The 21,377-nt window shown below is 37.3% G+C and overlaps 1 protein-coding gene across 1 annotated transcript in view; it reads left to right on the top strand.

The window, feature by feature from the left end:
• KCTD8 (potassium channel tetramerization domain containing 8) overlaps positions 1–4,438 on the top strand; it is a 268,928-nt gene extending 264,490 nt beyond the window's left edge. Inside the window, exon 2 of the mRNA XM_040238121.1 lies at positions 1,058–4,438. Coding sequence (XP_040094055.1) covers positions 1,058–1,521 — 464 coding nt within the window. The 3' untranslated portion in view covers positions 1,522–4,438. The remainder of the gene's footprint in view (positions 1–1,057) is intronic.
• Positions 4,439–21,377: the final 16,939 nt, after the last annotated feature.

Raw genomic sequence — 21,377 nt, 5'->3', positions numbered from 1 at the left:
GAATCTGACCAGTTATTCTCAACTCTGGCTGCACAGTAGAATCCTCTATGCAATTGTTTAAAATACTGATGCTTTTCATTTCAATTATGGCTCAGATAACTTGTGGATAAATGTTGAATACAAGAGAAAAATATTTGGGTAACTTACATTTCTGAATGATTGGGCTCCAGTTAAATCATGGTTTTATTATAGTTCTGGGTATGTGGTGATGTTCAATAAATGTTAGATGGAGATCCTAATCCCACAACAGAGTCAAGGAGAATAAAACATGCTCCCTCTTGGAAATAAACTGTTTGTGTATTTGAAATAATTATCTTGGCAAACTATCATTTTCTGAAAGTTGTTCTCCTAGGTAATTTACCTCAAATGGTAAGCCTTGAACTTTAAGAGAATACTATATTTCAACTATATTTTTCAGCATAATATTAGGTACCTATATATCTTATAGTGCTTTCATGATTCTCTCCAAGAAAGTAGACAGGAAACAAGATTAAGAGATGGAGGATGAGATTTAAACCAGTTTCCCTCTTGGAAGCATAAATGATGCTATTGCACTTCTGGGCCTGGAGAATACTGTTACTTTGTAAAACAGAGCCATGGTACTTTCTGTGTTATGATGGTGAATTATTTATATATGCAAAGGACAACTAATGCCATTAGCTAAAACAAAAATGAACTAACTGTTCAATAAAACAGTTATGGGACTAAGAAAATATTTATATGTGATATCTTTTTCAGATTGCAGGAACTAGTAACTAAAAATAACAAAAAATCTTTTTTTTAGCATCAAGTTATAGATGATCTGTTATGGGATAAATGCTCGTCAAGCAAACCTCTCAAATTTAATTGTTTTCAATAATTAATCAGCACATTGCATGCTTCAGTGTACATTAACTGTACCAGGTGTTGGATTTAATTCCTTAAATATAAATTAGGAAAGCAGACCACATTTTTCTTAAATGTTTGTGGTTGAAAATAAAAAATATATATATGAAGCTTATTTAATTTGACCTTCCCACTTCTTACTCAGTTTTTCTACTTCTTTTTTCCTTTTTAGGACCACCTCAGAAGATAGTGTCACCTAAACAAGAACACGAAGATAGGAAACGTGACAAAGTCACGGATAAAGGAAGTGAGAGTGGGACTTCCTGTAATGAGCTCTCCACTTCCAGTTGTGACAGCCACTCAGAGGCGAGCACTCCCCAGGACAACAACCCGCCCAGTGCCCAGCAGGCGACAGCTCACCAACCTAACACCTTAACTTTGGATCGTCCTTCCAAAAAAGCACCTGTGCAATGGATGCCCCCACCAGACAAACGTAGAAACAGTGAACTCTTTCAGACGCTCATCAGCAAGTCCCGGGAAACCAATCTTTCCAAAAAGAAAGTCTGTGAGAAGCTAAGTGTGGAAGAAGAAATGAAAAAGTGTATTCAGGATTTTAAAAAAATCCACATTCCAGATTATTTTCCAGAGCGCAAACGCCAGTGGCAATCTGAACTGTTACAGAAGTACGGGTTATAGTAACGGTCACATTCCTGCAGTGTTTCAGTGACGTTCAGTGTTTACCGGTGTCGCCACCTGACTGTGTACTAACAATGGTCAGTGTGATTCTTGCTGCTCTTCCTTTTCGTGAACAGTGGATGTGGGACAGTATTTTCCTTCATTCTTTCTGTTGTTGTTGTTTTTAGAAATATTTCAAAAAAGAAAACTAATAAATATTGAATCAAATCGTGTTCCTGATTCAAAAAATTTTGCAAGAATGAAAGTAAAATGTGCATGATCCAGAAGCTTAGAATCTTGATTTTTGAACTGTGGTCAACTGGCTATGTTTGTCATTTTGTAACTCACCAAAAAGAAATCATCGTATCACTCCAAATAAAGTGACAATATGGATGAAGCAACATCAAGTAAAATGTTAGATGATAGTTTTGGGACCCAAATCCAAAACTGTTTAAATGTTAATGCAATAAAACAAGTATTACTTTTGCATGAGCACAATATTACAAATAAATCACAAGACATAGGAAGATCTGTTTGTTGCTTGGAAAGAAATAATTATCAAAAAATAGCAAAAAAAAATATGGTTCAGACAAAGCCTATAAATGTAAGCTAAGAGATTGAATTTTATTTGTCTGGATCTGTGATTTTTTGTGTATGTGTATGGTGTTCTGTATGTTAAGATGGTGTAAATATGCCTTATGATCTTGTGTTATGGCACTGACATTCATCTATTAATGCTAGTTATGATTATTTCTGTGAAATGAGTCCTTACATCAGGCTGTGAAAATTGGCATAATGATGCTCTGAAAGATCTTACTCTCATGTTAATCACAATAATTGAGGGAAATGGTGAAGAGCTTTATGTATTTATTAAAAAAGGAAATATATATTAGAATTTCTTGATCTCTATTGACTCTTCTTTTAAAATATTCAGTTGTTACATTGTCTTCAGGTTTTCCTTTAAAATTCCAAACTGGAGAATGATACATTCAAACTTAATGTTGACAAGTTAGAGACTTATAATTCAAAATGGAGGTAGAGTCAAATTCAGATAGCTTTGGTATTGATTAATAAACCCTTAGCCTGCAAGAGAAAAAGATTTCATCTGAGGATGCACTAAAATTTTATTTTAGCTGACAACTGGATTGAAAGTCTCCCTAAATCCAATTGGGAAGTTGCTGCTTGCAAATTATGGGACAAAAATGTCAACAGGAAGCTAAAAGTTCAGCCTGAATGACAAGAGCTTTCTTCCTGATTGCATATTTGAAAATAATCTTTCTTATCATAAGCCACACAATTTTTGCCTCACCATGTCCACAGCAAAAAATATATAATATCCCAAAATTTTGCTAAAGAATAGGCACCAGGAGGACAAAAATATCTCTAATAATCAGAGCTCAGTTTCCTCTGTGGTTAGTTGAAATAAAAGTTGAGCAGCACTTGTAGTATCATTTCTTACAGGGTAATATTGGAAGATAAGCATTATTAACTCAAAATTTTAAATTGATGTTCATTTTTGGATGTAGTTTTAGATTTCTCACTCCTCTATTATATAAAATACCATCTACAGTGGAGGGAGTATTAAGGAAAACCCAAATGTATGATTTGCCTTGAATAACCTATCAGGTTTTAGTGAAGGAGCTACTCTTAAATTCTGCATTTCATTTTGGGGAGGTTGGCAGTCCCACCCACTAAGTTGGCTAAGTGTAGCTGCAACACACTGGTTAAATGGACAGAGCTTGTGGTTAGGTTGCTACTGTTCCCATCTCTACCCATCCCTACCACTACCACTAATGTGACCTTAGGGACAAAAGGGGTATTAATAACATGATAGAGAAGATTTAAATGAGGTAATTGAAATTAAGCATCACCACCACTCCCGGAGATGGAGGGGAAAGACAGGTAGTGGGCTTACCAGAATTTTTGGAGCCAGTACTGTCAGATGGAAATTTTCGAATAGAGAGGAATAAGCTGTTCAATAAGAACTATAGTCTCTAAGGAGTCACTGGTCACTTTCAAAGATGCCTCCCAAAGCAAAGACAAAGGGGATAGGTTATCCTAGCTTCCCACATTTCAATTCCCACCAACACTTTCCATTTTCCCAACATGAGTACAAGCAGTTGGTAAATGAGCTTTGGAAATGCAAATTCAGTAGAAGTGATCCCACTGTGATAGAAAGCCCAGCACTGAAGGGCAGCGAGTAGCTCTGAAGAATACCTCACACCCTCCTCTATTATTTCCAATACAAAATTTCAAATAGAATTACAGGGGTAAGAATATGGTAAATAAGAACTATTTCAGATCTTCATATCTCTACCACAAGAGAAGTGATTCCCATAAGATTTCTAAATCCTTCTTAGAAAATTAGAACCTATTTCCTTAATAGTCTATTGAGCACTTACCATACACCAAGCATTTGGCTCAAAGGTTAACATCATACTCAAGAAATACAAATTACTAGCTTTTGCCCTTGGGAAGAAGCTTATGGTCTGATTCTCCCATACTATTATGCTTTCACCAGAGGCTAGTTCCTGTCTTGTCCCAATTGGGGCTACAAGAGGATCAAGGGAGGAAGCTAGAATGAGAACTCTTCTTTGAAAAAAAGGAGACTCCAAAATTTAAAGATGGCTTAGACTAAAACTGCTATATAAAACTTTACCAAAATATCAGTAGATAAAATCTAGAAGGTTGCCAAAAATCAGAAAAGCTGGAAGCAGGCATTGAATTTGAATATTTTTAGAGAATAAATGCATTTTGATGCTCATATGATGTACCTTTGATGCTCAAATGGTATAAAAAATACTGTTTGATATACAGGTTTTACTTAACTTGTGACCTGATGTTTCATTATTAAAATAAACTGGAAACATATTGAGTATTAACTGAGATGAGAGAAGAAAATAAAAGTGAAATTGTGAGATTTTCCATTTTGAGTTGATATACTTGCCCTATTTTTTTCACTCAGTATACCCCAAAACCCTAGACGTTATATGTGAACATTCTTAAGAGACTCTGAAAGGCTAATAAAAGAAGGAAAGCTGACTAGAGGTTTTAGGACCCAAAGAACAACATGTTGTTGGAGTTTCTTGGGTTTTCTTTTTGCCTATTTATAGCTGAAGAAGCTGGTAACACAGAAAAACTAACAGGTGCGGAAAAAACAAGCATCAACAAAACCCTGCTTTCTCTAACCAAAAGGCCAGAGAAGGTGCAACCTAGCAGTTAGATAATAACTGCTGTGCTGTGTTAGGTTGGTGGACACAACTTTATTTCATAATCATTTTAAGCCTTGGTTCACAGCAAAATTGAGAGGAAAGTACTGAAATTTCCCATGTATTCCTTACCCTCCAATATGAATAGCTTCCTCCAATATCAACATCCCCCACCAGAGTGGTATATTGATATAATTGATGAACGTACATTGATGTATCGTTGTCACCCAAAGCCCATAGTTTACATTATTGTTCACTCCTGATATTTTACATTCTGTGAGCTCGGATAAATGCATCATGACATCCATCATTACAGTACCACAGAGAATATTTTCTCTTCACTCTAATCCTCCATGCTCTGCTTATTCATTTTTCACCCCTCACTCAACCACTGGAAATTGCTGTTCTTTTTACATGTGCATGGTGCTTTCTTTTTCAGAAGATTCTATAGTTGGAATCATGCTATACATAGTCTTCCCAGATTGGCTTCTTTCACTTCAGTTCAGTTCAGTTCATTTCAGTCGCTCAGTCGTGTCCGACTCTTTGTGACCCCATGAATTGCAGCACCCCAGGCCTCGCTGTCCATCACCAACTCCCAGAATTCACCCAAACTCATGTCCATCGAGTTGGTGATGCCAACCAACCATCTTATCCTCTGTCATCCCCTTCTCCTCCTACCCCCAATCCCTCCCAGCATCAGTCTTTTCCAATGAGTCAACTCTTCGCATGAGGTGGCCAAAGTACTGGAGCTTCAGCTTTAGCATCAGTCCTTCCAGTGAAGACCCAGGATTGATCTCCTTTACGATGGACTGGTTGGATCTCCTTGCAGTCCAAGGGACTCTCAAGAGTCTTCTCCAACACCACACTTCAAAAGCATCAATTCTTCAGCGCTCAGCTTTCTTCACAGTCCAACTCTGACACCCATACATGACCACTGGAAAAACCATAGCCTTGACTAGATGGACCTTTGTTGGCAAAGTAATGTCTCTGCTTTTGAATATGCTATCTAGCTTGGTCATAACTTTTCTTCCAAGGAGTAAGCATCTTTTAATTTCATGGCTACAATCACCATCTGCAGTGATTTTGGAGCCCAGAAAAATAAAGTCTGACACTGTTTCCCCATCTATTTCCCATGAAGTGATGGGACCAGATGTCATGATCTTCGTTTTCTGAATGTTGAGCTTTAAGCCAACTTTTTCACTCTCCTCTTTCACTTTCATCAAGAGGCCTTTTAGTTCTGCTTCACTTTCTGCCATAAAGGTGGTGTCATCTGCATATCTGAGGTTATTGATATTTCTCCCGACAATCTTGATTCCAGCTTGTGCTTCTTCCAGCCCAGCGTTTCTCATGATGTACTCTGCATATAAGTTAAATAAGAAGGGTGACAATATACAGCCTTGACGTACTCCTTTTCCTATTTGGAACCAGTCTTTTGTTCCATGTCCAGTTCTAACTATTGCTTCCTGACCTGCAGATAGGTTTCTCAAAAGGCAGGTCAAGTTGTCTGGTATTCCCCTCTCTTTCAGTATTTTCCACTGTTTATCATGATCCACACCGTCTTAGTACTGTGCATTTAAGATTCTTCCATGTCTTGTCATTGCTTGACATCTCTCTCTCTCTCTTTTAGTGCTGAATAATATCTCATTGTCTGGATTTACCACAGTTTATTAATCATGCATCTACTAAAGGACAACTTGGTTCCTTCCAAGTTATGACAACTATGAATAAAGTTCATATGTTATCTTCTAGGAGATTTATAGTTTTGCATTCTGCCTTCAGGTCTGTGATCAGTTTTGCATTAATATTCATTATGGGTGTAAGGTCTATGTTCAGATTCAGTTTCTGCATGTGGATACCTAGTTATTTTAGGAGCATTTTCTCCATTGTGTTGCCTTTTCTTCTTTGTCAGAGATCAGTTGATTATATTTATATGGGTCTGTTTAGGGGAATCTATATTTTATTTAATTGATTTTTTTTTTACGAAGATCACATTTTCTTAATTACTGTAGCCTCTGTGCTAAATCTTGAAGTGGACAGCATCAGTCCTCTAACATTGTTATTCTCTGTTAGTATTGTATTGGCTATTTTGAGTCTTTTTCCTCTTCCTATAAACTTTATAACCATTTTGTTTATATCTGCAAAAATACTTACTGAGATTTTCATTGAAATTGCATTGAATCTATAGATCAAGTTGAGAATTGACATCTTGAGAATATTGAGTCTTACTATTCATGGACATGGATATATCTCCATTTATTTTGTTATTAGTAGATTCAATTCATTAGAGTTTTGTAGTTTTCTTTATACAGAGCTTGTATATATTTGTTAGGTTTATACCTAAGCATTTCATTTTAAGGAGTACTAATGTTAATGATAGTGTGTGTTTAATTTCAAATTCTACTGTTCATTGATGATATAATACAGCCCCCTACTTTTTGAAGAATAGTCTATAAACTTTAGTACCACATTATAGGTCCATATCAATTTACCTTTGTCTGGCAAAAGACTGCTTCCAAAACCTAGTGGCTTAAAAACAGCAACAGTTTATCAGCTTATGATTCCAAGAATTGGCAATTTGGACTGAAATCAGCTGGGCTCTTCTCCTACTGATCTCACCTGGGCTTACTCACCTGGATAATTGACTGATAATTAGGAATCAAATAATCTGTAATAGTCTCATTCCATATTTGGTATTGACAGGTTTCATCAAGTTGTCTTAGTCTTCTAACTCTCCTCTCCAGGAATCTAGCTCAAATTTGTTCACATGGTGGTTCTAAAAATGTCAGACAAGAAGTTGCAGGGATCAGGAGCCTTGGCTCCAAACTCATGCAACATCGCTTACCCTGCCTTCTTTTGGTCAAAGCAAGTTATTTTGAATGCAAGTGATATGGAAATAACACTCCTCTTGGGAGTATATACCTCTTCATGGAAGAAACAAGGAATCTGTGACCATTTGTAATCTACTATAGAAGCAATCCATCTTATTCAGATTCACAGCTAGAAGCAAACTGCACACCATTTACTAGTTATTTAAAAGACTTTAAATAAATCTTTTACTTATATTTACATAATAAAATTATTTAAAATTTTTATTAAAATTTAATTAGAATAAGTCTTTTAAATAAAATAAGTTAAAAGGCTCTATCTGCACTCTGAAGTCACCTTTCCCTACAAAATACACAAAACCTTTTTCATTCACATTTGAAATCTTTCCCATACTGCACATTTCAATTTAAATAGCATCTACTCTCCAAAGCTTTTTTAAATCCCTCAATAGAGAATTACTAATCATTCTATTCTCAGAAATAGCAAATCACTTGAAAAACATTTTGTGTTGCTCTACATATTGTGTTTTATGGTATATAAGAGTAATGATAGACATTTGTGTTTTCCATTGATTTGAAGGATATTTTTTTTAACATAGGTTAAGATCTTATTTTCTCTCTATGAGGAGAAACAATAATTAGACAACTTCTGGCACACAGTACGTATGAATGATTTTGGCAAAAGAGTAAACATTGTTTTTAATGTAATAATCTCCTAAACAATCTTTGATAGATACTCTCCCTGCCTAACTAGGCTTGCTAAAAACTCCTTTATGTTTTCAGGCCAAATCCACTCATTAGTCCTACATTACTGATCCCTCATGAGAGGTGAGTCAAAGATTAATTTAAAAATATTTCCTCAGTTCAGTTCAGTCGTTGAGTTGTGCCCAACTCTCCACGACCCCATGAACCGCATCACGGTAGGACTCCCTGTCCATTACCAACTCCCGGAGTCTACCCAAACCCATGTCCAACAAGTCGGTGATGCCATCCAACATCTCATCCTCTGTCATCCCCTTCTCTTCCTGCCCCCCAATCCCTCCCAGCATCAGAGTCTTTTCCAATGAGTCAACTCTTCACATGAGGTGGCCAAAGTATTGGAGTTTCAGCTTTAGCACCATTCCTTCCAAAGGATACCCAGGGCTGATCTCCTTTAGAATGGACTGGTTGGATCTCCTTGCAGTCCAAGGGACTCTCAAGAGTCTTCTCCAACACCACACTTCAAAAGCATCAATTTTTCAGTTCTCAGCTTTGTTCACAGTCCAACTCTCACATACATACATGACCACTAGAAAAACCATAGCCTTGACTAGACAGACCTTTGTTGGCAAAGTAATGTCTCTGCTTTTCAATGTGCTGTCTAGGTTAGTCATGAGTTTCCTTCCAAGGAGTAAGCGTCTTTTAATTTCATGGCTGCAATCACCATCTGCAGTGATTTTCGAGCCAAAAACAATAGTCAGCCATTGTTTCCAGTGTTTCCCCGTCAATTTCCCATGAAGTGTGGGATCAGATGCCATGATCTTCGTTTTCTGAATGTTGAGCTTTAAGCCAACTTTTTCACTCTCCTCTTTCACATTCATTAAGAGGCTTTTAGTTCCTCTTCACTCTCTGCCATAAGGGTGGTGTCATCTGCATATCTGAGGTTATTGATATTTCTCCTGGTAATCTTGATTCCGGCTTGTGCTTCTTCCAGCCCAGCGTTTCTCATGATGTACTCTGCATAGAAGTTAAATCAGCAGGGTGACAATATACAGCCTTGACGTACTCCTTTTCCTATTTGGAACCAGTCTGTTGTTCCACGTCCAGTTCTAACTGTTGCTTCCTGACCTGCATACAGGTTTCTCAAGAGGCAGGTCAGGTGGTCTGGTATTCCCATTTCTATACAATTTTGGTAAGTATGTTTTAAGCATCTCCAGCTAGAGATCTAGTCACCATTGGTTGGCATAAAGTAAACATAACCTGTGACCTTGTATGTTAATTATTTTAGTACAGGTTAGTTAAGCAAGGATTACCAGAAATAGTTACGTTCAATGAGAAAAGATGCAATTTCGAAAATATGCTTATAAACCTTTAAAAATAAATCAACTTTTTTTCTCCCTTTCTATTTTATAGTCCCTAAAGCATTCGCTTTGAAGTGTAACATACAGAGGCTAAAAGAATCATATAACTACTGGGTTGAAAGAATCTTGTAAGTCATGTAAAATTTCTATATATATGAATTCAAAGTAATTGATGCCTACTTCAAGGGTGTCTACTATGGGCAAAGCATTTTACCAACTATATTAAAGATACAGCAGTAAATAAGAAATAAGAATAATGGATTTAATTTCAAACATATCATAGAAGAGACAGTTCTATGGTAGAAATGGAATTTGAACTGGGACTTGCAAGGGAATTTGGATTTGTATATATGAGAATGTTGGAAAGAGGACTCTATAAGGAATGAGCAAAGTTTACATTTAAGTATATAAGCAGACTGTGGTAGATGAAGAGTAACATTGACATATATACACTATCATGTGTAAAATTCCTAGCTGTGGTGTCCAACTCATTGGAAAAGACCCTGGTGCTGGGAAAGATTGAGGGCAGGAGAAGAGGGCAACAGAGGATGAGACGGTTGGATTGCATTGCTGACCCAATGGACATGAGTTTGAGCAAACTCCAGGAGATGGTGAAGAACAAGGAAGCCTGGCGTGCTGCAGTCCATGGGGTCACAAGGAGGCAAACATGACTTAGCGACTGAACAGCAACAACAACAATGTGTGAGATAGATAGCTGGTGCGAAGCTGCTATATAACACAGAGAGGACAGCTCGGCACTCTAGACAACCTAGAGGGGTGGGATACGGGATAGGGTGGGAGGGAGGATCAAGAGGGAGGGGACATATGTTTAACCTACTTATGGCTTATTCATAGTCATATATGGCAAAAACCAATACAATGTTGTAAAACAATTATCCTCCAATTTAAAAGGAGTTAAAATGTTAGTCAATCAGTCATGTCTGACTCTTTGTGACCCCATGGACTATAGCCTGCCAGACTCCTCTGTCTGTGGAATTCTCCAGGCAAGATACTGAAGTGGGTAGCCAGCGCCTTCTGCAGGGGATCCCCCCAACCCAGGGATCAACCCCGGGTCTCCTGCACTGCAGACAGACGCTTTACCATCTGAGCCACCAGGGAGGCCCAATTTAAAAAATGGTATTAGAAAAAATATTATTGTATGTACTTCTGAATATGATTTTAAAATGAATGTGTCATTCTTATGTTGAAGAATATACTATTGAAGAATATTTTAATAGTAACCTTCATGCATGCATATTCAGTCACTTCAATTGTGGTCAACTCTTTGTGACCCTACGAGCTGTAGGCTGCCAGGCTCCTCTGCCCATAGGATTCTCCAGGCAAGAATCCTGGAGCAGTTTGCCATGCCCTCCTCCAGGGGATCTTCCCAGCCCAGGGATCGAATCCATTTCTCTTGAGTCTCCTACATTGCAGGCAGATTCTTACCCACTGAACCACCTGGGAAGCCCTTCTAGATTATATTCTCATGAATAAATTCTTCTTAGATCCACCCAGTCTCTTTATTCCTCGGTCCTTAGTTTCTATGTGCTGCCATAGACACTAAGGTAGAGGGAAATTATGTTTTCTCTAAAATGCTGCTAAGAGACCAAATGGGAACTGATTAGTTAAAACTCATGAAAAGAAACAAATTAATGAGAACTTAGACCAACAAAATATTTTTTATCTGGGAGGAGTATTTTAATACTATTGCTGTTTAGAATTGCAGTTGCATGGTAATAATAAAAAGTAGATTAATTTATAGTCATTTTTATTGGCATTTAAAAATTATCTACTTTTATTGCCTACACCTGGGGCAAATTGCTCCCATCACCTTTATTTTATATTCATTGCAGTTCAATGTAGAAGACAGACTAGAAATTATGGTATAGTTTAACATGCACTGCGCTAAGGGTATAAAGAAAACTATCTCTACTACAACTACAGGTTCACACTTTCATCATTTTCCACTTCAGCTACAGGAATAAGGACTTCACTGGTCTGCCTTCAGTCCTTTCCCTGTCAGCCTATCCTTCATAATGTTAGAAAGGTGATCTTACTATAACACAAATTTTTCATATTCTGTTGCTTAAGTCTGTTCATCTCACTGTTAAGAAAAAAAAATTGTGTGATTAAGAAAGTCCACCATTTTCTACATCTTATCCAGTTTAATCTTTTCCAACAGGTATTAATGCGCGCACACACACAGACCCTACTTTTCCATCTATTTATAATTGCTTCTAAGTCCCCAAAAGAATTTGCAGCTAGTTTTCTTTGTGCTCATCATTGCAATATTTATTTAAGTCAGGGACAAAATTTGCTGATGTGTGTTAATGTTCCTTCCTCTACCTCTTCCAAACTAAAGAAGTTTTGCCAGCTCAGTCCTCACCTATTTGGTGATATAAAATAAAAAGAAGTTGAGAATACAAGAAACACAGTACACAATCCGGTCTGTGGAGTTCTGCCCTGAAGATGAGAGGCCTTGCACCAAGTTTACAGGAGCAGAGCCCAGAACTTAGTTCACCTCTGAAGCTGACTGAGGCCCTGTGTAACCATTGCCCAAAGCCTCCCTGATCATCACCAGCAAGGTTCCTGACTCCAAATTAGGGGTCCACCCCAGTAGTCACCCTGTTAGTGTTGGTCAGCTCTTTGTAACCCTATGAACTGTTGCCCACCAGGGTCCTCAGTCCATGGAATTCTCCAGGCAAGAATAATGGAGTAGGTAGCCATTCCTTTCTCCAAAGGATCTTCCCAACCCAGGGATCAAACACATGTATCCTGCATTGGAAATGGACTTTTCACTGTTTGAGCCACCAGGGAAGCCTTATATTCACCCTATAGTACTCTAATCAATCGCATAAAGCCACCCTTCCAGCAGGATTTTTTTTGTTTTGTCTTGAGGCTATAAAAATTTTCCACTAAACCACAAAAAGCATTGACTCTCCCTGACCTGTCAGGAGGTGCCCACATTATCTCTGCTCTTCATTCTTAATAAACTCCTTCCTTTCTCCTACTCTGTGTCTGGAAATTCTTTTCCAACCCATGCTCTGACTGCCACAACACATTTCTACCACATTTCCCTTTTTCCTCTTAGCTTTGTTTTTATGGCAGAATAAGTAATAAAAAATAAAATGCTTCCATTTTGTAAACCTTAATGGATCTAAACAACAGTCATCCATGACTACTTAAATTATTCATGAAAGGATAACGGGTGAATCAGGCTAATAATATCTGATCCCACTGTCAAATCATTACATCATGGTGAGGCACCATAGCACCTATGAAGAAGAACTCATCTATGATGAGTTCTTATGAAAACCATTAGAAATGAATTTGACAGGTCTCTAGATCTAACTGCCAGCTTTCTGGGAAAATGGGGGATAAAAAAACCTTTTAATAAAATGTGGTACATATATACAATGGAATAGTACTCAGTCATAAGAAAGAAGGAAATAAGACCAATTGCAGCAACATGGATGGACCTGGAGCTTATCACACAAGTAAAATGGGTCAGACAAAGAAAGACACATACTCTATGATATCACTCATGTATGGATATGTTTTTTAAAATGATACAAGTAAACTTATTTACAAAACAGAAACAGCTATTGAAAACAAACTGATTGTAACCAAAGGGAAAATATGGGGTGGGTGGGATAAATCAGGAGTTTGAGATTAACATGAAAAAAGTGAAAGTGAAAGTTAGTCACTCAGTCAATTCTGACTCTTTGAGACCCCATGAACAGTAGCCTCCCAGGTTCCTCTGTCCTTGGGATTTCCCAGCCAGGGATCCTGGAGTGGGTTGTCATTCCCTTCTCCAGGGGATCTTCCTGACCTGGGGATTGAATCAGGGTCTCCCGCATTGGAGGCAGTTTCTTTACCTTTTAAGCCACCAGATTATCTATCTTATATATATATATAAGGTATATATATATAAGATGTATATATATATATCTTATATATATATATATCTATATATATCTACAGGATACATAACCAACAGAGACCTGTTGCACAGCACAGAGAACTCTACTCAGTATTTTGTGATAATCTATATGAGAAATACCAATAACCTCAGATATGCAGGTGACACCACCCTTATGGCAGAAAGTGAAGAGGAACTAAATAGCCTCTTGATGGAAGTGAAAGAGGAGAGTGGAAAAGTTGGCTTAAAGCTCAACATTCAGTAAACAAAGATGATGGCATCTGATCCTATCACTTCATAGGAAATAGATGGGGAAACAGTGGAAACAGTGTTAGACTTTATTTTTTGGGCTCCAAAATCACTGCAGATGGTGACTGCAGCCATGAAATTAAGAGACGCTTACTCCTTGGAAGGAAACTTATGACCAACCTAGACAGCATATTGAAAAGCAGAGACATTACTTTGCCAACAAAGGTCCGTCTACTCAAGGCCATGGTCTTTCCAGTAGTCACGTATGGATGTGAGAGTTGGACTGTGAAGAAAGCCGAAGAATTGATGCTTTTGAAGTGTGGTGTTGGAGAAGACTCTTGAGAGTCCCTTGGACTGCAAGGAGATCCAACCAGTCCATTCTGAAGGAGATCAACCCTGGGATTTCTTTGGAAGGAATGATGCTAAAGCTGAAACTCTAGTAATTTGGCCACCTCATGCAAAGAGTTGACTCATTGGAAAAGACTCTGATGCTGGGAGGGATTGGGGGCAGGAGGAGAAGGGGACGACCAAGGATGAGATGGCTGGATGGCATCACTGACTCGACGGACGCAAGTCTGAGTGAACTCTGGGAGTTGGTGATGGACAGGGAGGCCTGGCGTGCTGCGATTCATGGGGTCGCAAAGAGTCAGACACTGAGTGACTGAACTGAACTGATATGAGAAAAGAATCTGAAAGAGAATGAATATATGTATATGTATAACTGAATCACTTTGCTGTCCACTTGATACTAACATGGACTGTGGCTTACCAAGCTCCTCCATCCATGGAATTTTCTAGGCGGTAGTACTGGAGTGGATTGCCATTTCCTTTTCCAGTAATACTAACACAACATTGTAAATCAACTATAACCAAAAAAAAAAAAAAAAAAAAAACAGACAATAGCTTTCAGCACTCTGAAGCTAGAGAATCCTAGTCATGGAAAGGATGTTGGATCTTACTGTTTTCTCAACCCTTCCACCCTCCCCCAAAGCCCCTCATTAAGATGGCTTGTTGTTGTTCGGTCACTATGTAGTATCTGACTCTGTGACTCCAGTGGACTGCAGCATGCCAGGCTCCTCTGTACTCCTCTATCTCCCAGAGTTTGCTCAAATTCATATATTGAGTCTGTGATGCTATCTAACCATCTCATCTTCTTCTGCCCATGGCTTGACCACCCCCCCCCTAAGAAAAGATAATAAAATTATATAGTTAGTAATTTTTAAAACAATGGAGATTTTACAATACAAATTATTTGATTTTCAATAAAAAAATGGCAAGGGAAACAAAGACAAAGAGTGAAGAAACTGCAATCAAAAGATACAAACTATGCATCTATGTAGGGATATTATTTTTATCCTGACTGCAGTCAAACCAACTGTAAAAATCATCAGCAGCATAATCATCATCATCATCAAAGAGCTTTAAGAGAGATGTTTAGTGATAAGAAATTATCATAATTTGTAACAGTGATATTGTGGCTATGTTGAAAATAGTCTTCATATCTTTTAGAGATGCTCTCTGAATTACTCAATGATAAAACAATAAGAAGGCTGTTTACCTTTAAAGTAAGACATCGCGAAGGAGCTGTGTGTTGTACTAGATGAAGCAAATTTGGATATGCTGATAATTGTTGAAGCAAATGACAGAACTCATGGTCTCTCTTCAATTTTGTGTAAGATTTAAAATAAAACAATATTTTCAAAAATATTAATACATTTTGAGAAGTGGGAGAATGTTGACTCAGTGAATAACAGGAGGTGTGGCAAAGCTGAAAGTACTTCTGAGGTTAGTGAACAAGAATTTTTAGTGACATCATTTTATCCCATTGTGTGACTCTGAAACAGTATTTGATTTCTTGGGTGGGAGGTTAGGGTTGAAGTACAGAGAATTTTTGTACAAAAATGATTATGTGTTTTCCTAATCCATTAGAACTTTTTGATGAAATACAGATAAGCAAGGGAGATTAAACTATTGGTGAGGATGTTAGTTAAAAGATGGACCTTACAAGCTCAACTGGATTTAAAAAAATTAAGTGAATAAAAAATAAAGCAATAGATTGGGGAGTGGATAACTGAGTTGTCTCTAGTCTAGAAATCTCATTAATCAAAGCATGATCTCAGAAAAAGTAGTTGTATATGCAATGTGGAAGGAATAGATAGTGTGGCCATTGAAAGCTATTCTTTTGATTTTAATGGTTTAGGTTTTAAAGAGAATCCAGAGGGCCAAAATCACTTGAATCTACTTATTCCAACTTTCTTGACTAAGGATTTGACTTCCATAGTGCAGACCTTACTTCCTGATTGGTTAATCACTCCCTCAGTGAAATCTCATGCAAATAACCCACGTCATTGTTGTTCAGTCACAAGTCATGTCTGACTCTTTGTGACCCAATGAACTGCAGCACGCTAGTTCATCTTGTCCTTCACTATCTCTCAAAATTTGCTCAAACTCATGTCCATTGAGTTGATAATGCCATCCAACCATCTTATCCTCTGTCATCACCCCCTTCACCCCCTGCCCTCAATCTTTCCCAGCATCAGGGTCTTTTCCCGTGAGTTGGCTCTTAATATCAGGTGGCCAAAGTATTGGGCTTCAGCATCAGTCCTTCCAATGAATATTCAGGATTGATTTCCTTTAGGATTGACTAGTTTATCTCCTTGCTGTCCAAGGGACTCTCAAGAGTCTTCTCCAGAACCACAATCAAAAGCATGGTACCTGACTAGATTACTCTTCATAAAACACTGCTTTCATAATTCTACTCCTTCACTCAAAACTTCCAGTCTTTTTCCCCACATCATTTCCAAAATTCTTAGTCTGTCATTCCCAGCTCTCTCTTAACTGGCCATATTTTGTTCGTTTCACCTTCCCAAACACTAACTCTCATCAGCCTCAGTTTCCATCAGACATATTGTCTTCCTGTTTTTCCTTTTCCATTCTCTTTATTCTTCAAACTTGAAATTCTCTTTTTCCCTAAGGCTTTTCATATCAAGTTAATCATCCCATCAAAGTCCAGATAATTATATCATAGCAAATATTGTGTGTGTGTGTTCTCAGTCACTCAGTCATGTCCAGCTCTTTGTGACTCCATGGACTGTAACCTGCCAGGCTCCTTCATCTATGGAATTTTCCAGCAAGATTACTGGAGAAGATTGCCATTTGCTACTCCACGAGACCTTCCCAACCCAGCAACAGCAAAATGTTGTAAAAAGTGTTGAAAAGTCCACTGCATAGTATCCATCTATAACATAGTTATCATAATAGTGCCTACTTTAAGGATTGTAGTCAGGACTTAATGTAAGGCATTTTAAACAATGCTTGCATTGCTCAAAAACTTTTTAAAGTGTTTATAAAAAAGGCCTTCTTGCCATGATGCTATTCCTTCATTTGAATTCCTTTAGTAGAGATGTATAATTGTTATACTTCAAAATATTTCCACATAAGGCCTTAAGTTCATTCTGTAATTACATGAAAGAAGATTCATAATCTCTACTAGTCTTGTATTCATTACATTTAGGCTATATTTTGCTCAGAAGCTCCTGTTTTGCACCATTAGCTACTTAATAAATGCTTATGATTAATTGAATATTAAATATCTAAGTTAAATAATATAAGTGAATAAGTATACTAATGAATAGGGGAATGAATGAAAGAGATGAATCAAAGAAGCATGGATTTGTAAAGTGAAACTTCAGGAGAAATGAATGCTCTCAAATTCCCAGACTTTTCTACAGGATGCTAATTTGTCACTCAGGCTTCAACCTTGAGACTCCTGAGTTATGCCCCACCATTAATTATTTATCACCTTTCTGATTCATAAAACCAAAGCATATCTATTTTTCATCAATATATGTCATTATAGCAGCTTCTTGTTTGTTACTAAAGTTAGTTTGTTCTACAAACTTTTGAGGAGATATGCTATTTTACAGAGATTTCAATCAACTATACTTCTATTAAAATATCTATTCAGAAACTAAAAATATATATAAACTTCATAGATCTCATCTATAAACAGGAAAAATTTTAAACTCAGACATCAATCAGTGTTGATATTTTAGGAACTTATTGTGTAAATATTTGCCCTAATTATCTAAGACTCAAATCCATCATATTAATGTGGTAAAACTGAATTATCTGAATGCAAATATACTTTGTGATTCTGCTAAGGAATATTGGGGGGGGGGTGCTATTGTTCCAAAGGCAATGCTTTCCCCTAAACTTTTATTTAATATTGTAATATCTGATTATTTTGAATGTGTACAAATATTGACATCAAAGTGAATTTTTTCTCTTTTCTTTAGTGAATGAGTTATCAGTTTTTTAATTGAGATATAATTCAATACCATAAAATTTATCCTTTTACAGTATACATTTCAGTAATCATAAGTATATTCACAAAGTGACAGGATCCTCATTATTATCTAATTCAAGAACACTTTTCTCATCCCATAGAGTCCATACCCATTAGTAATCATTTCCTAGTGCCCTTCCCCCCTCCTCCCCCTGCCGGCCACATGGCTAAGCTACTTTTTACTAATCTACTTTCAGTGTCCATGGATTTGCCCATTCTAGACATTTCACATGTATGGAATCATATAATGTGTTGCCTTTTATATGGAGATCTTTTCATTTAGCATAGGTTTTCATTTATCATTCACTTTTATTTTCAAAGTTTATGGATATTGCCTCAGGAATAGCATTTCATTTTTCTTTTCAAGGATGAATATGAATATAGAATATTTGTTTACCCATTCATCAGTCAATGGACATTGGGTTGTTTTTAATCTTTGGTTCTTATAAATAATGCTGCTATGAATATTTGCATACCAGTTTTTGAGTAAATATATATTTTCAGTTCTCTTGGGTATATACTAAGGGATAGAATTACTGGATCATAAGATATCTATGTTTAACTTTTCGAGGAGCTCCCCAACTCTCACTCAAAATGGCTACACCAGTCTACATTCCTACTAGCAGTCTACGAAGGCTCTCATCTCCACATCCTTGACAACACTTGTTATTATCTGTGTTTTTGATTATAGCCATCCTAGTAGCTATAAGGTGGTATTCTATTGTGGCTGCACTTATCATGTCCCTAATAACTAATGATGTTGAATACCTTTTTATTTTGAGCTTGTTGGACATTTGTGTATCTTCTTTAGGGAAAATATTCAAGTTCTTATTTTTAAATTGGATTATTTGTCTTTTTGTTAGCTTGTAAGATTTTTAAATATGTTCTGGGTACTAAATCCTTATTAGATAAAGGGCTTGTAAGTCCCCAGATGTTTGTGCCAATATGTCTCCTAGTCATTGTTAAGGGACTTTTGCACATGTTAGGGCATGTCTTCAACACAGAGACAGAGTCTTACTCCATTTTGGCCTTCATTTTCTGCCTTCACAGGGCCTGAAAGTCAGCAAATAGTGAGAGATTAAGGCAGTCTTAGGTCTCTCCTAAGCATGTATGCAGCCCTGTACATGCCATTTCTAGGATTTCACACAATACTACCCATGCATGTGACCTTGTAGTTCCCCAGAAAAACATTGGTGCTTTCAAAGTCTCCTATGGACATCTCATTCTCCAGTTTTTCCTTTTGTTTTGATCAGTTTGTCATTTGCCCCAACTCATTGCTTCAGGTAGCTGTGATGATAAATAACAGCCACTTATATTTTCAACAACACCCTCAGGAGAAGACAATTCACCTTGTGAGATGTCTGAACCAGGTCAAATAAGTCCTGCCAGTGGGATTTTCGAGGAAACCAAGGGAATTGCATTTTGGAGGCAATCCAGCCCCATTTCATTCCCTCTAGAAGATTCTAGGCTGCTAGTTTTCACTTTTATTATGGGCTGTTGGTTCTCAAGGTTATCACAAACTAGTAGAGAGGGACCTGGTACTAATTAAATTTGAAATGCCATAAACCTCACTATTTTAAAAAAAATGAGATTTCATAAAATCTTGAATAAAGACTACACAAATTGTTGCAAGTGTCTGACTCTTTGTGACCTTTTGGACTGTAGGCCACCAGGCCTCTGTCCATGGGATTTTTCAGGCAAGAATATGGGAGTGGGTTGCCATTTATCTCCTGCAGGGGATCTTCCCAAGCCAGGGATCAAACCCACTTGTCCTGTGTCTCCTGCATTACAAGAGGATTCTTGAACCGCTGAGCCAGCCAGGAAGCCCTAGTTTTCAAATTTTAGAAAAGTTGACCGTTGATAACTGTTGCCAATCTCATTGCTTTTATGGAGGAGGAGAACTTTTGGAGGTTTTATAATGCATTCCTGCCCTATAAGTGTTTTGAAATTAAATACAATTATAATGTCTGTCTTCTTCTGGGAAAATTTATTCACAAATAGGAAAGCAAACATTTTCTTTGCATAGAAAATCTGTGCTCATCCAATGGTATTACAGGGTCAAGTCATTCCCTTCATTGTTTTCTCAGAAGCCTCAGTTCAAATTCAACATAATTCAACTTCTATGGAACAGAGACCACAGGAATAATCATTTTCCTCTTTATTCTTGCTTCTTGATTTTATCACTCTGAGATTTTATTATAATTGCATGATGAATTATGTACCATGCAAACTAAAACTGTCTAGTGCAATAGCATAAATCAAAGAAGATGTGATATGTTAAAAGTTGGGTTTCTCATAGCAAAAATCTGACAGCCCTGATATAATGATAATAAAAACATGGACTGTTGATCTAGATTTTCTTTCCTGGACAATAAATGATTCCGTTCAGTTCAGTTGCTCAGTCGTGTCCAGCTCTTTGTGACCCCATGGACTGCAGCACGCCAGGCCTCCCTGTCCATCACCAAATCCCAGAGCTTGCTCAAACTCATGTCCGTTGAGTCAGTGATGCCATCCAACCATCTCATCCTCTGTCATCCCCTTCTCCTGACTTCAATCTTTCCCAGTATCAGGGACTTTACTGATGAGTTAGTTCTTTGCATCAGGTGGCCAAAAGTATTGGAGCTTTAGCTTCAGCATCAGTCCTTCCAGTGAATATTCAGGACTGATTTCCTTTAGGATTGACTGATTGAATCTCCTTGCAGTCCAAGGGACTCTCAAGAGTCTTCTCCAACACCACAGTTCAAAAGCATCAATTCTTTGGTACTCAGCTTTCTTTATAGTCCAACTCTCACATCCATACATGACTACTGGAAGAACCATAGCCATGACTAGATGGAACTTTGTTGACAAAGTAATGCCTCTGCTTTTTTAATATTTTTATTACATTTTAATTAATATTTAATTAACATTTTAGATTTCATTTCCCGGACAATAAATGATAGCTATCAAGAAAAAAATCAATTTTTAATAACTACCTCTATTGTTCTAGAGTTCTGTGCATTCTAAACAGAATAATAATTACTTCCCTCCATACCTAGAAATCATGTACCTGCTGATAGAGGCTGAGCCAGAAGCTGCAACACTTAGAAATACATCCAATCTCTTCAAAAGAGCTCATGTCTTCGTTTTGATTAGATAGACTATAGTAAAAACTTTGCTGTTTATAATAGTCACCTTTCTCGAAACACTTGTCAGTAGAGGAAGTATATAGCTTGGAAAGTTCTATTAAAGGAACAAAACCACCAATTGTGCCAGTGGAGATGC

This window comes from Oryx dammah, unplaced genomic scaffold (genome assembly GCF_014754425.2).
Source record: "Oryx dammah isolate SB20612 unplaced genomic scaffold, SCBI_Odam_1.1 HiC_scaffold_3, whole genome shotgun sequence".
NCBI lineage: Eukaryota > Metazoa > Chordata > Mammalia > Artiodactyla > Bovidae > Oryx > Oryx dammah.
Note: the sequence above shows the minus strand (reverse complement) of the source record. Positions and strands in the feature narration are given on the sequence as shown.